Below are 15163 nucleotides of genomic sequence, written 5' to 3' on the forward strand. Positions count from 1 at the left end.
CCTTTGACTGTGTGGATCACAACAAACTGGAAAATTCTTCAAAAGATGGGAATACCAGACCACCTTATCTGCCTCCTGAGAAACCTGTATGTTGGTCAAGAAGCAACAGTTAGAACCAAACATGGACTAGCAGATTGGTTTAAAATTGTGAAAGGAGTACGTCAAGGCGGTGTATTGTCACCCTGCTTACATGCAGAGTACATCATGAGAAATGCCACGCTCAATGAAGCACAAGCTGGAATCAAAACTGCAAGGAAAAATATCAACAATCTCAGATATGCAAATGATAATGGCAGAGAGTGAAGAGGAACTAAAGAGCCTCTTGATGAAGGTGAAAGAGGAGAGTAAAAAAACTAGCTTAAAACTCAACATTCAAAAAGCTAAGATCATAGCACCCAGTGCCATCACTTCATGGAAAATAGATGGGGAAAAATGAGAACAGTGGCAGATTTTATTTTCTTGGGCTCCAAAATCACTGTGGACAGTGACTGAAGCTATGAAATTAAAAGATGCTTGCTCGTTGGAAGAAAAGCTAGGACAAATCTAGACAGTATATTAAAAAGCAGAGACATCACTTTGCTGACAAAGGTCTGTATAGTCGAAGCTACGGTTTTTCCAGTAGTCATGTATGGATGTGAAAGTTAGACCATAAAGAAGTTTGAGTGCCTTAGAATTGATGCTTTTGAACTGTGGTGCTGGAGAGGACTCTTGAGAGTCCCTTGGACAGCAGGGATATCAACACAGGCAGTCCTAAAGGAAATCAATGCTGAATATTCATTGGAAGGACTGATGCTGAAGCTGAAGCTCCCATATTTTGACCACCCAATGTGAAGAGCTGACTCATTGGAAAAGATGCTGATGCTGGGAAAGACCAAGGGCAGGAGGAGAAGGAGGTGACAGGATGAGATGGTTGGATGGCATCACTGGCTCAGTAGACATGAGTCTGAGCAAACTCCGGGAGATAGCGAAGGACAGGGAGCCTGGCATGCTGCAGTCCAGCAGGTTGCAGAGTCAGAAACAACTGAATGACTGAACAGCAACAAAACAGCCAATCAGTAAGACACCTGAGATGTAGTGTTCATTTGGATGTGCAAATTCTGACCTACTGTTTATAACTAATTCTAAGTCCCAGTCATTAATCACACCTTCAGTATAGGTGCCATAAGTCAGAGGTGATTTTCACTTTCTGCATAGAGAGGAAGTAAAGGACTGGGGAGGAAAGCCCCTCCATTCCCAGGCATAGTGAACTCGGTGCACATCAGTGTGTAACCTCGGACCCAGGAATTCTGCCTTAAAAAGAGACAGTGGACCAAGTATGCAGGCAGCCACTTTCTAGTTGCAATGTTTCTGCCATAATAAAAGATTACAACAGTAGGGACCTGTGAAATTCTGCACAAAGCATTTTGAAATTGCTGGTCAGTGCATTTAATTCAACCTTCAAGGACATCTGCTAAGTAATCTGTGTGGATTAAAATAGAACTGTACCATAATTTTTTGTGAAAATGATTTTACATGAAGTTCTAGTTTACTACCATTGAGACTTCATAAAAAAAAACCACCATAAAATAGTGGTATAAAATTAGTTTTATGTAAAGTTCACTATATCTTATCTACAGAAATTGAAAGCTTCTAACAACTTGATATTGAGATGTGGATTTGGTTCTTTCCATTTAGCCTACCTAGTCTTCGCCCAATGTTAGATGTGAATTATTTGCCACTGACAGATATGCGGATAGCACGGACATTCTGTTTTACCAATGAAGGACAGGCATTATACCTCGTCTCTCCTACTGAAATTCAGCGGTTAACATACAGCCAAGAGATGTGTGATAATCTACAGGTAGGTCATTTATGAATAAATACTGAATGTGGTTGTAAAAAGAGAATGACAGCGATGTCTAAAAGCTCAAATATTAGGCTAGACAATAAACATGCCTGCCCTATAATATGTTTTGAATATATGTTCACCCTGGTGATGCTACCAAATTCTAGTGTGGTTCCAGATATACACAGGAAAAAAAAAATAAGAAAAAAGGGGATGTGGGAGAATGTGGAGATCATATATATCAATGTTTGTTCTGTTTCTTTTATTATTTTGCCTACAATTCAGAGTTAATGGACTTAAAAAAAAAAAGAAACCTTAATTGTGGGCCATACAAAATAAATATATACCCTATAGGTTAGAAATGGGCATTTGTCTTTTGATCATAGCAGTAAGCAGAGCTTAGAAACAAAATAAATATAAAAGAATAAATAAAATCTTGGATAAGTAAATGTCACAAAATTTTAAAAGACATCCTAGGGATTTAATTGGTTTCTCTCCCTAATTTAGAGAAAAGAAGACTAAAATTCATTATAATATAGAGGTTCAGAGTATAAGCTCTGAACTATTAAGTTGCATTTTGCCTACTCATATCACTTTGGCTATTTTACTTAATCTACTTGTATGTTCTACCTTGAAGCATTATTGTGAGAATTAAGAAAGATTCATGTAAAGCACTGAGAGCCTGGAACATACTAAGTTTTAAAAATAAATAATAATAAATGTTATTCAACATATACTTAAGTTTTTTATATGCCTAGTACTTGGCTGGGCTGTAGGAGTACCATCACAAACAAGATACCAGTCCCTACCTGCTAGTGTGGAGGGAGAGAGAAATAGATAACCACAATATTCTGGAAAATGGTTGTCTGTAAATGGCTGTGCCAGTGCTGGAGAGACATTTTAAAAGCAGACTGGGTTAATGGACCAAAAGGGAAGGGGTAATTAGAAAAAGGTTGTGAAGGATGAATAGGAGCTGTCCATAGGGAATAGATGGCTGGAGGTGGGAAAGGTAATAATATTCTTGACAGAGCAGAGGCATGTGAAAGCCCCAAGGTTCAGCAAACTGCTAACAAAGTACAGAGTTGGGAAGTGGAGAGAGTGAAGGAGTGCTGATGGAGACTTAGTCAAGAATAGAGCTTGGAATACCTTGTAAACTCCTTAAGAAATCTGGCATTTATCCCTAGGACAATAGGAAGTCATTGAAAAGGTTTAGCTAATTTGTTTATTAAAACTAATATTCTGCTTGCAGTATGACAATTTGTTTTGAAGAGTTAAGGCTAAAAGTAGGGAGAACAATTTGGAGGCATTATTTTGTAAATAATTAAGGCCAGAAATAATAGTGGCTTGAAATAAGACAGCCAACAGTGATAGAGAAAATTAGCATATTCAATGACTATAAACTGTGATGGGTTGGACTGGAGGGTTATTAGATAGAGGAGTGAAGAAAAGGAAGGAATAATTATTCCTGTATTTCTGGGTTGGGGACCTAAGTAGATGGTGTAGCCATTTCCAAAGAGAAGGGATTTGGGAGGAAAAGCACAGGTCTAAGAGCAGAGGTGAGGGGGGGAGATGATGACAGGCATCCTGCAAGTTCCCACACAAACTGATGCTAGCTCACAGATCTGACTTTGCACTGAAGTTCCTCCAAACCCATGGTTCTCAAATTTTAGTCTGCTTTAGAAAGACCAAGGGCTTCCCTGGTGGCTCAGATGGTGGTGGTCTGCCCACAGTGCGGGAGGCCTGGGTTTCATCCCTGTCTTGGGAAGATCCCCTGGAGAAGGAACTGGCAACCCACTCCAGTATTCTTGCCTGAAGAATCCCATGGATGGAGGAGTCTGGCAGGCCACAGTCAGTGGGGTTGCAAAGAGGTGGACACAACTGAACGACTAACATACACAGAAAGACCAAAGCAAGTTAAAACATTTTATAGCAAGTTAAAAGTTAGAAAAAAGTTAGAACAAGTTAAAAATAAAGATAACTGGAGCATATCTATGTAAATTCTGATTAGTATGTGGAATAAAGCCTGTGAATTCTGTAATCAGGATTAACCTGTAACTTAATCCTAGGGTGAATATTAGCTTCCTATGCTTTCTAAGTATAGAAGGAAGAAGACAAGAGGTCAGAAAAGTGAATATTTTAGGATGCCAGTTCTTGGAAAAGGGAAGGGAAAGGAGGAAGCTGGAGGAAAAAGTGCCAGAGAGAGGGAATTGGAAGCTAAGCAAAAATTACCATGAAAACATAAGAACAGACTTTTTAGCCTTTTCATGACGTGCTGTAACCTGCCACCATGTTATCTTTTGATCTATTAATTTATTCTTAGTGTAATGCTCTTTTCTTTAAATTTGATGTAGGACATGCTGGGAGATTTATTTACTCCTATAGAGACACCAGAAGCTCAAAACAGAGGCTTTCTCAAGGGCCTGTTTGGTGGAAGTGGACAAACATTTGACAGAGAAGAGCTCTGTGAGTAAACTCCTGATTACAAACTGTATCAAAAAACAAACGACCTCTTTCTGGACGAGGACTTTGCTTCTATACCATGAAAATTATTTGTTTACCAAACATGAATAGAACTTGTCACTTTGTTTTAGAAATAGTTTAACTAAAAATAGTACATGTAATTCATACAAATAATGAGTAAGCTAATAAATGTGTCATTTGCAGGTTGATAAGACCTGCAAGGCAAGGTGAAGGCACTTGGTTACTTAAATCTGAAAAAATGTTTTTGAATCTGCCTGCCTCTAACTACTTCTAGGAAACAAATTCTTTATTCAGAATTCAAGGTTTACCAATGGTACAGAATAAATCACTTAAAAAATATCTGCCAGAGACTCTGATGAACAATAATCAAAATGCAGTAAAACGGAACATTCTCAGAGAGAAATTAAGATTTTCCAGATTCTCTCACAGATCAAAACTACTTTCTCCTTGAATTTTTAACTATGAAAAATATCTAGGTGCTTCTATAAAATGAACTATTATTCAGCTATAAAAGGTAATGACATTTGATACCTGCTAAACATGGAAACGTTTACCTTGAAAACATCATGCTAAATTAAAGAAGGAAGACAAAAAAGGCCACATATTGTATTATTCCTTTTGTAAAAAATGTTCAGAATAGACAAATCCATAGTCAGTAGTTGCCAGGGACCAGGGCAAGGAGGGACTAATGGGTACAGAATTTCTTTGGGGGAGTGATAAAAATGTTCTAAAATTAGAGAGTGGTGATAGTTGCACAAGTGTGAGAATCAGTTAAAAACTACTTAACTGTACACTTACAAAGGGTGAGTTGATGAATTTCCTGGAGGTACAATGGTTAGGACTAGGTGTTTTCACTGCTGTTGTCAGGGTTTGATCCCTGGTCCAGACCTAATATCCCACAAGCTATGCACCACAGCTAAAAAATTGTTTTAAAAAGATGGGGGGGGGGGGCGGGGGGGGAAGGGGTGGTGGTTGTGGTGATGGGGTGGGAGTGGTAGCGGCAATGAATTTTATATTTGAATTATATCTCAATAAGGCTCTTATTTTTAAAAACAATCTAGATTTCACTCCTAATGTTACATCCTGGGGACTGCTCACTAAATTTTTTACAAGATCTATTTTTCAATTTTTAAAAGTTCAGTTCAGTTCATTCGCTCAGTCCTGTCTGACTCTTTGCAACCCCATGAATTGCAGCATGCCAGGCCTCCCTGTCCATCACCAACTCCCGGTGCCTACCCAAACTCATGCCCATTGAGTCAGTGATGCCATCCAGCCATCTCATCCTCTGTTGTCCCCTTCTCCTCCTGCCCCCAATCCCTCCCAGCATCAGGGTCTTTTCCAATGAGTCAACTCTTCACATGAGGTGGCCAAAGTATTGGAGTTTCAGCTTCAACATCAGTCATCCCAATGAACACCCAGGACTGATCTCCTTTAGGATGGACTGGTTGGATCTCCTTGCTGTCCAAGGGACTCAAAAGTCTTCTCCAACACCACAGTTCAAAAGCATCAATTCTTCTGCAGTCGGCTTTCTTTTTAGTCCAACTCTCACATCCATACATGACTACTGGAAAAACCATAGCTTTGACCAGACAGACCTTTGTTGGCAAAGTAATGTCTCTGCTTTTTAATATGCTGTCTAGGCTGGTCATAACTTTCCTTCCAAGGAGTAAGTATCTTTTAATTTCATGGCTGCAATCACCATCTGCAGTGATTTTGGAGCCCCCCAAAATAAAGTCTGACACTGTTTCCCCATCTATTTGCCATGAAGTGACAGGACCAGATGCCATGATCTTAGTTTTCTGAATGTTGAGCTTTAAGTCAACTTTTTCACTCTCCTCTTTCACTTTCATCAAGAGGCTCTTTAGTTCTTCTTCACTTTCTGCCATAAGGGTGGTGTCTTCTGCATATCTGAGGTTATTGATATTTCTCCCAGCAATCTTGATTCCAGATTGTGCTTCACCCAGCATTTCTCATGATGTACTCTGTGTATAAGTTAAAGAAACAGGGTGACAATATACAGCCTTGATGAACTCCTTTTCGTATTTGGAACCAGTCTGTTGGTCCATGTCCAGTTCTAACTGTTGCTTCCTACCTGCATATAGGTTTCTCAAGAGGCAGGTCAGGTGGTCTGGTATTCCCATCTCTTTCAGAATTTTCCAGTTTGTTGTGATCCACACAGTCAAAGACTTTGGCATAGTCAATAAAGCAGAAATAGATGTTTTTCTGGAACTCTCTTGCTTTTTCAATGATCCAACAGATGTTGGCAATTTGATCTCTGGTTCCTCTGCCTTTTCTAAAACCAGCTTGAACATCTGAAGTTCATGGTTCACATCTTGCTGAAGCCTGGCTTTGAGAATTTTGAGCATTGCTTTACTAGCATGTGAGATGAGTGCAATTGTGCTGTAGTTTGAGCATTTTTGGCATTGCATTTCTTGGGGATTGGAATGAAAACTGACCTTTTCCAGTCCTGTGGCCACTGCTGAGTTTTCCAAATTTGCTGGCATATTGAGTGCAGCACTTTCATAGCATCATGATTTGAAATAGCTCAACTGGAATTCCATCACCCCCACTAGCTTTGTTCGTAGTGATGCTTCCGAAGGCCCAGTTGACTTCACATTCCAGGATGTCTGCTCTAGGTGAGTGATCATACCATTGTGATTATCTGGGTCGTGAAGATCTTTTTTGTACAGTTCTGTGTATTCTTGCCACCTCTTCTTAATATCTTCTGCTTCGTCAGGTCCATACCATTTCTGCCCTTTATTATGCCCATCTTTGCATGAAATGTTCCCTTGGTATCTCTAATTTTCTTGAAGAGAGCTCTAGTCTTTCCCATTCTATTGTTTTCCTGTATTTCTTTGCATTGATCACTGAGGAAGGCTTTCTTATCTCTCCTTGCAGTTCTTTGGAACTCTGCATTCAAATGGGTATATCTTTTCCAAAGTTACTTCATTAAAATTAAGTAAAACTGAGTTTTATAAATGATGGGGAAATTTTTAATTTTTTATAAAGTAACAAAGTTTCAACATATGTGTATTAGTGCCCATAATGCATATATACCCCATTTTCTAGTATATACACAGACACACAAACACACACACACTCAGATTTAAAAAAAAAAAAAACTGAGGGCTACAAAGACTGATAGGAAGATGAACATGGAAGATTTGGAATGCCCAGCTGGGCAGAATCATCAGGCCTGAAATTGGAACAGATACGGAACTAATATGGGTTAAATATGAGATCACAATAATATTGAGTATACCAATGCAGTAATGTCAAGAAATGCAATTATGTCATACTGTATGGACCCCTCCCCCACATACACAATAAAACATGGTAACAGTATCTCAGTCTCTTTCATAGGCATTTTTTGGGGGTAAATGCTAACATCTCCAAATACATATATATCTGTGATCGGAACAAATATGTCTCTCTGTGAGAATTATGACAATAAAATTCAATATAAGTACTCTGTTTGGTCATAAGCCTGACTATACTTACTTGAATTACTGAAAAAGTGTTTTAAATTGCTATTGCTTGAACTCCCAGTTGGGGAAGCTTCTGCAGGAAAAGCGTCACGCAGCCTCGCTCAGCACATTCCTGGACCAGGTGGTATAGAAGGGATGAAAGGCGCTGCCGGAGGGGTGATGGGAGAGCTGACTCGTGCACGGATCGCACTTGATGAGAGAGGACAGAGGCTAGGAGAGCTGGAAGAGAAAACTGCAGGCATGATGACCAGTGCAGAGGCATTTTCCAAACATGCACACGAGGTAAGCTGCCTATGTAAATATAGGCATCTTCATCCAGTAATAACTTTAAACATTTATGTTCTGCACAAGAGAGCCTAAACAGAGATGCCACTCTAAGTAATCACATGTGACAGCCAAGGTAACTGGGACCTTGCTGTATGTATTATAATTCTCCTTGGATTGGGGAGAAAAAAAGTGTTTTTTTAAAGTATTATATTAATAGTTCTTTACCTTAGAAGATGGCTTTAAAGAAAATTATCTCTTGGTTCTGATACACCCAGTGTATCAGAATCTAAAGAGGTACTTAGGTTTATTATACGATCCCCGGCAAGAAGGTGTGAGGGGCAGCAGAGGCTGAATTCACACATTCCTTTTTGTCTCAATCATTAAAAATCATTTCCTCTCAGGCAACTCTTTAGAGCTTGACTGCAGTTCAAAAATATGTCTTTAGTTTATTTCACAATATAAAGGTCGTTTTAGAAGTTTGAGGTTTTGGTATGTATGATGTGCTCAACATGAGCTTGGATTAGCACTTTTAAATATTTTTTAACATCTTATGTGACTATTTTTTCTTTGCAGTTAATGCTGAAATATAAGGATAAGAAATGGTACCAATTCTAAACTTCTAAAGAAGCTATGACTGCTTTGAGAAACCATTATTCAGGGAAACCAAATTTATTCCCAGCATCAATATTCAACTGCTAGAAGCCAGTTTCTTCTACAAAATGTTCCATTACAGTCCATCTGAAGTTATCATAAGGGAGACTTATCAGAGACATTGTGCAACCCAAGGCTGGAATCCTGGTTAAAATCCCAAGATATGGCTGAATTTGCCTTTTCCCACATGGAATGGAGCTATCATCTTGGCATGTTGTTTGCTAAGGATTTACATTTAGGAACTACGGGGAGTCCTTCTGATTTGAAAAAATCCTGTACAAACAAAAAGCATTAATGCACTTAATGAAAAAAAACTGCATGATAAATTAACATCTTAAGAGGAAAAGAAAAAAGCATGTTGTGACAGAAGAAAAAAAAAGATTTATGGTAAACTATTTTTATAAATTGGGCCACACCTGACAATTAAAAAAAAAAAAATCTGCGTTAGAAGGTATCAGTACATTTGCAATACCCAACTTACAAAGCAAACAAAACCAGAGTTTTCTGTCATCTATAACTTTCATTATATACTAGGACATTATTGAATTCCTATGTCAAGAGTCTGATTAACATTGTTCTCTCTCTATAATATTTTACATTATTCACAGTTCTCAGTCATAATCAAATATAGCCAGTACAGTAAATTATTCCTAACACAATTATTTCCATCACCTTCAAAACAAGTTGCTATTTTCAGTCACAACCAATGCAGGGTGGGGTCACCTTGAAGCATATTTTCAGCTTGGCTTATACTCTGCAGGGAAGTTGACAATAGGTTTGGGGAAACTAGAATTACAAGAACAATGCTGTTAGCTTTGAGAACTGATTTCACACACTCTGGTTTCAGTTTCTAAAGTGATATATTTTTAATGCTCCATTTGTATCCTTGTCTGCCAATTACACAGTATATTACTGTTTAATCTCCATGGGGTCTTCAATTCAAAGGTGCTCTTGCAGCCTGATACTCACAGACCAAACTGGTCATTCTCTAGTCTGATTCAGTAAAACCTCAGCTAATGTTTTAGGAAAGAGATTCTGACATTTCTGATTAATAAGGGCTTTCATTAGAAATTGCTTTTTGGTTCAATATTATTACCAGGTTATAAAATGTGGTGATGTTTTTGCTAGCTTGGGTTTAGTCACCATTATGGATGACAGAAATACATAGAGAGTGTAATGATACAAAATCAACACTTTTGTCACTTGATAAGCTAAACAACATAAGCTACAGGATTATGTCAATAGATAACAAACACCTATTCCTTATTAAAAACTCTTTTAAAAGTGGAATAAAGAATATCCTTAATATGATAAAAGATATCTATCAGAATACAGACGTAGTAGAGGCCAACAAGACACCTGCTACCATTATTTAACATGATTCTGGAAGTCAGGTCACAGGAAATGAATATATGCAGACTCTGGGACCCATCCAATAATATGTATGTTGTTCTTTCAAAAAGAATCTTTTTAAAGAAAATTAATGGGTTCAGCTCATTGAATTTTGGTTACTCAAGTTCTTAATAGGCTTACATTGTGTTTCTTCAGAATTCACCATTTTCCTTAAGTCCAGGATCTTTTAGTAGCCAAAAATAGTATTTCTGCTTTTTTTTTTTTTTTTAGTTTTTAAACTTCTGGTGAATTTGTTTAAAGTGGCACTTTCTTTAGTGTTTTGAGGAATTCTGACAAGAGCAAATTAATTTTGTGAAAGAAAACAAATACAGAATATTTTAAAGCATACAAAAAAAAAAAAAAAAACCTACCAGAAAGGACAAAATAACATTTCACAGAAGTGCTTAAAACTCTGACTTTAATGAATAGACCAAAAGTTTATAACTGGCACATCAATTAGAAGTAACGTGCTTCTGAAATGCTTGAAAAGAGGTTCTTTTTGTCTTTCAGTAGAGTTTTTATAAACCCTTTCTTAATGTAAGGGTAACTTCATCCCACAAACTTGCGATTAGTGGAATACAAATTAATGAGGTTTTACTGTATCAAAATTATTTTTATAATTCAAAGAGATAGCAATAACAAGAATGTGATATGGATGTGATTTTTCTCTTTGAACATTTCTGTTCTGTTGCACTGACCTTAGCACATGCGCACACAGACACACACATACATACTACTACCACCACCTAATCATCATCATCATCATCTTTGGAAAACAACTACTAGTATGCATGGAATACTTTACATCTCCCTTCTCTACTATTTAAATGTCTTGCCTCTACCTTGAAACATAAGAAAAATACTCCTAGTAACTTGAACAATGATAGAGAAATGACTCTGAGCCTTAGTTGTCATTAAATTACGTTTTGTCTGCTTAAGGTGACACCAGAAGATAAGGCTTGCAGTCTCTACAAGTTGACCTTATCTCCTTATGACTCCCTAAAGAGAGAAGCCTTTCTTTGTGTCCCAGGAGAATAGGTCTTTAGCATTATAATTCGTCATGAGAAGTTGGAAGTATGTTTTCCTGGTTCAAATAATGTCAGCAATAATCCCTACCATTAAATTTATCCATTAAAAACCCTGGAGTTTGGAGGGATGGATAACTGACTCATCATTTATTTTAATCCCCTGTGAAAGCAGTACTATCACCTCTGCTTCCTACACTTCACTGAGACCCAGACTTACTGCCCTAGTCATCATCAGGGCCACTGTCTGAATAACTTTGGAAGAATGGTGACAGAACTGAGTGAGATGTTTTCTGATAATTTAATCATAAAGATAATTTTTCAAACCTTTCATATAGCTTTCAAATGATTCTCAAATTAATAAATCAGAATCCAGTGTCTCTGCTACTGAAAGATACTAAGGGATTATAAAGGAAAAAGCTTACTGTTGGAGTCCTTTTATAAAAATGTGAACCATATGTCTGTTATCTGCATTAAGGGGTTACCATGGCTTTGAGAAAGGAAAAGGAAAATAAAGATTATGTCCAAGATTGGCTGAAGAAGATTAAGATTAGCTCTTTGAGCTAACCAGCTATAATCTGGTTATAAATTGTTTGGCAGAAGGGGAAAATGGAGCAGATTTAGAAGAGTAAACTAAAAATCCTCTCATTGGTTTAGGATCATTGGGACAACCCAGGAGTTTATCTGTATGATTATAGTCTGTCCTTGTGGGAAGACATTGTAACTTGATCACCTTTGTTCAGAGAGGGCAATGCCAAAACAGGTCAACATTTTTGCCAGGTCTTGCTCTTTCCATCAGGAGAAACATGGTAGCTTTGCAGCTTCTTCACCTCTGTCCTCTGGAGCCCCAGCTCCACTTCTGAGCAGTTACTGTTTCACAGACACAGTGCTCCAGATGTCAGAAATACATGCCAGTAGGTCACATATGTGGATTGCACCATTGTAGGGAGCATGGTTGTAGAAGTTTATTGTATATATTTGCACACAACATAGCCCTGAAAGGACAAAATGCAAAACAGGAAGGGTCTGACTTGGGGAAGAAGAGGAAGTGCCAACTTGGTACAGGCAGGCTCAGGCAGAGACAGACTTGGGAGCCAGAGTGAAGCAGGAGAAGCTTTGCTGGAGAACTGAAGCATAGCTGGTCTGTTTTACGTAGGGAAGTGATTCTCAACTTTGGCTGTGCATAAGAATCACCTAAGGAGCTTCTAAAATTCCCAGTTACACCAAAATTTTTCAGAGCGGAAACCAAACATCAGTACTTTTGAAAGGCTCCAAGATAGTTCCAGTGTCCAGCCAAGGTTGATCACCACTACTATGGAAGACACATTTGTCTATACTGGCCAGTGTTCAAGCCTCACTTCTGAGGCATCAAGGAAAGTAAGATATTGGAGATACAGTGTTGGCCAGATTGATATCTGTGTTGCAACCCAAAACAAATCTTCTGTACAAATTTCTGACCAGGCAATGCTCCATTAACTCTTATTAACTCTGTCTTTGTGATTGTCCCCTAGTGACTTTGCCACTAATTATTCCAGTTCAAACATCTAGATTTTTATTGCCTTATACATGTGACATCAAAAGACACCAGAGATATCGTAAAAGTTCAATAGCATTAACACTAAGTGGAAAACTAATTCTTACTAGTTGGATAGCAGAAATTCTCAAAACAATCATATACTAAATCAGGTCCAAATTTATTACTCATTCTTCATTTGGAGGAGACATGGGTACCAGCTACCTGTTCTGCCATAGTGATATTTTATTGAACTTGATCTTAGCAAGAAAAGAGAACATCTCTCCCTTTTTGATTGTTGTCTTTGCTCCCAGGGCAAAGGATTTTGGATTTATTTTTTAAGTTACTAGACATGTGTTTAAAGGAAGAAGGCCTGCAACTCACTATGTGGCCTCCAGTGCCCTGAAAAAGTGCTTTCACCTTCAAAATGGGAGAGTCCACCTATCCAAGGAAATACCAGTCAATGAAAAAAATGGAAGTTCCATTCTCTCATCTCACACTGCTCCCCTATGGTACTGGCCCATCCTTCTCAACTACAAAGCCAGAAAATGAACTAGGTGGTGGTTATTGACAAGTGTACACAGGATCAAAATCTCTAATAACCTATAATTTTTAGTACTTAATTATGTGATGGTTTGTTCTAGGAAATAAGAAACAGATGACATCATTGATGTATCTTTCTTTCATCTTCAGAATTTTTGCATCTTTTCAGAAAACAAATTACTATTTTTCTGTTGCACTCAGCAATTGTGACTATACTTAAAATTCTTGTAGTCTGTAGAGATATCAATAAAATTGTATATGTTTGTACATAGATGCTCTCTTATGTTATGATGTCATATACCACTAATGATTGTTGCAAAGATCAAGTATGGACAAAGGTAAGACCCTCATTTGCAAAACTGTGAACCATGGTTTTGCAAGCTATAACTGTTTTAAAAAGGGAAGGTGGGTGGGGGAGCTATTTACAGTATATGGATTTGAAGTAAAATAGAAAAGGGGAAATAAAACCTAAACATCACCAACTCAATGGATATGAATTTGAGCAAACTCCGGGAGATAGTGGAGGACAGAGGAGCCTGGCGTGTTGCAGTCCATGGAGCTGCAAAGAGTCAGATACAACTCAGCAACTGAACGACTACAGCAAAGTTCCCCAAACTGAAATATTTTGCTAGTTTATTAATCTAAAATGGGAGAAATAAATAAGATGTATTTACAAATTCAACATTCATGGCCACTTCCTCACTTTTTTTTAAGTTCAAACCTTAATCCCATGCAAGAAAGAAAATAATCTATTATAGGCTTATACTCCCACCTACATCATGAGCATACACTAACCTGCACCTCCAAAAGTCCCCCAGGAAACTGCATTCTCCTGCTCCTCTGGCTTTCATCAGCATGGTTAATTCCTCTTCATACATTTTCTTTGTATTTACCTCCACTGTGGCCTTAGCAAATTAATCTTATTTTTTCAAATGCTGTCTAATTACTCAGAAAATATTTCCCACCACCACCATTTCCCTCCTAGTTTTGGTTCTGTACAAAGATGGCAGAAAAAAACCAATCCTAGCCTAAAGGACATTTTTTTATTAAAAATACAATTATGAAGACAAACTCTCCAAAAATCCAAATACCCAGTCTCCCCTTCAGAACCTTCTCAAAAGGATCCATTTACTTCTTCACCCTCTTTGAATTACAATCACTCAGGATTCATAGATTTGTAATTCAATGTCTAAAATACTGATTTCACTTTTCCCCTTCCTTTTCTCCCTCATTCTTCCCTTCCTCTTCTCTTTTTCCGTTCTTTCAGTCCAAAAGTCAACCAACCTGAGCAGGTTGTTTATCACAGTCCATAAAGGGACTGCACTGAACAGGATGAAAGGACAGCAAAAGGACAGAGCTGGAGTGAGGAGCAGGGTTAGCCCTCAGGCTAAGCGGCGCCTTTGTGACGGAGGCACTGAGCAGGGCAGAGGCCAGCCCAGCAGATCAGGAGATTAGAGATGGAGCAATTAAGTAAATTACTGAGGATGCAGGAAGCCAGTTTCTCCCTGTTGGAGAAGTACAAATAAAAGGGAAGGCGAAAATAATCCCCGTGGTATTAGAATTTGAACCGCCTGTGTGATTTTTACACACACACACGATATTTAAAAAGTGTGTGTGTTGTACACATGCATATCCTAGTTCCAAACACTGGGAGGACTGGGAGCATTAGCCAAGGAACCAGGAGCACACCTAGTACCTAGACTTTAATTTCTGAACACTTTTCTAAAGGAACTGGGGCTTCTTGAAGAAATAGCTGGTTTCAAGGTTGGAACATGTTTTTGTGCCAGAAAATACTCAATGAAGCATGTGGATGTGTCAGAAGGACACATAAGTCAGCTTGAAAGGGAATATACAAGCCAAATCAGGGATACTTTGTGTATCAAGAGTAATTATAGTAATTTAATAAAATAACTCATGAGCCCACACTGATGTTAAGTGATTAATTAGGAAAAGAGAGAGCTTTTCTTTACTGTAAAAT

At 38.0% G+C, this 15163-nt stretch overlaps 1 protein-coding gene across 6 annotated transcripts in view; it reads left to right on the forward strand.

Moving 5' to 3' along the window:
- Nucleotides 1-13456, forward strand: part of STXBP5L (syntaxin binding protein 5L) — a 333130-nt gene extending 319674 nt beyond the window's left edge. For all 6 annotated transcript variants that reach the window (XM_070466030.1, XM_070466033.1, XM_070466032.1 and 3 more), the window contains 4 exons: nt 1675-1840; nt 4177-4288; nt 7856-8076; nt 8635-13456. In XM_070466030.1, the coding sequence (XP_070322131.1) occupies nt 1675-1840; nt 4177-4288; nt 7856-8076; nt 8635-8676 (541 nt within the window). In that variant the 3' untranslated portion in view covers nt 8677-13456. The remainder of the gene's footprint in view (nt 1-1674; nt 1841-4176; nt 4289-7855; nt 8077-8634) is intronic.
- Nucleotides 13457-15163: the final 1707 nt, after the last annotated feature.

Source organism: Odocoileus virginianus, chromosome 4, assembly GCF_023699985.2.
Source record: "Odocoileus virginianus isolate 20LAN1187 ecotype Illinois chromosome 4, Ovbor_1.2, whole genome shotgun sequence".
NCBI lineage: Eukaryota > Metazoa > Chordata > Mammalia > Artiodactyla > Cervidae > Odocoileus > Odocoileus virginianus.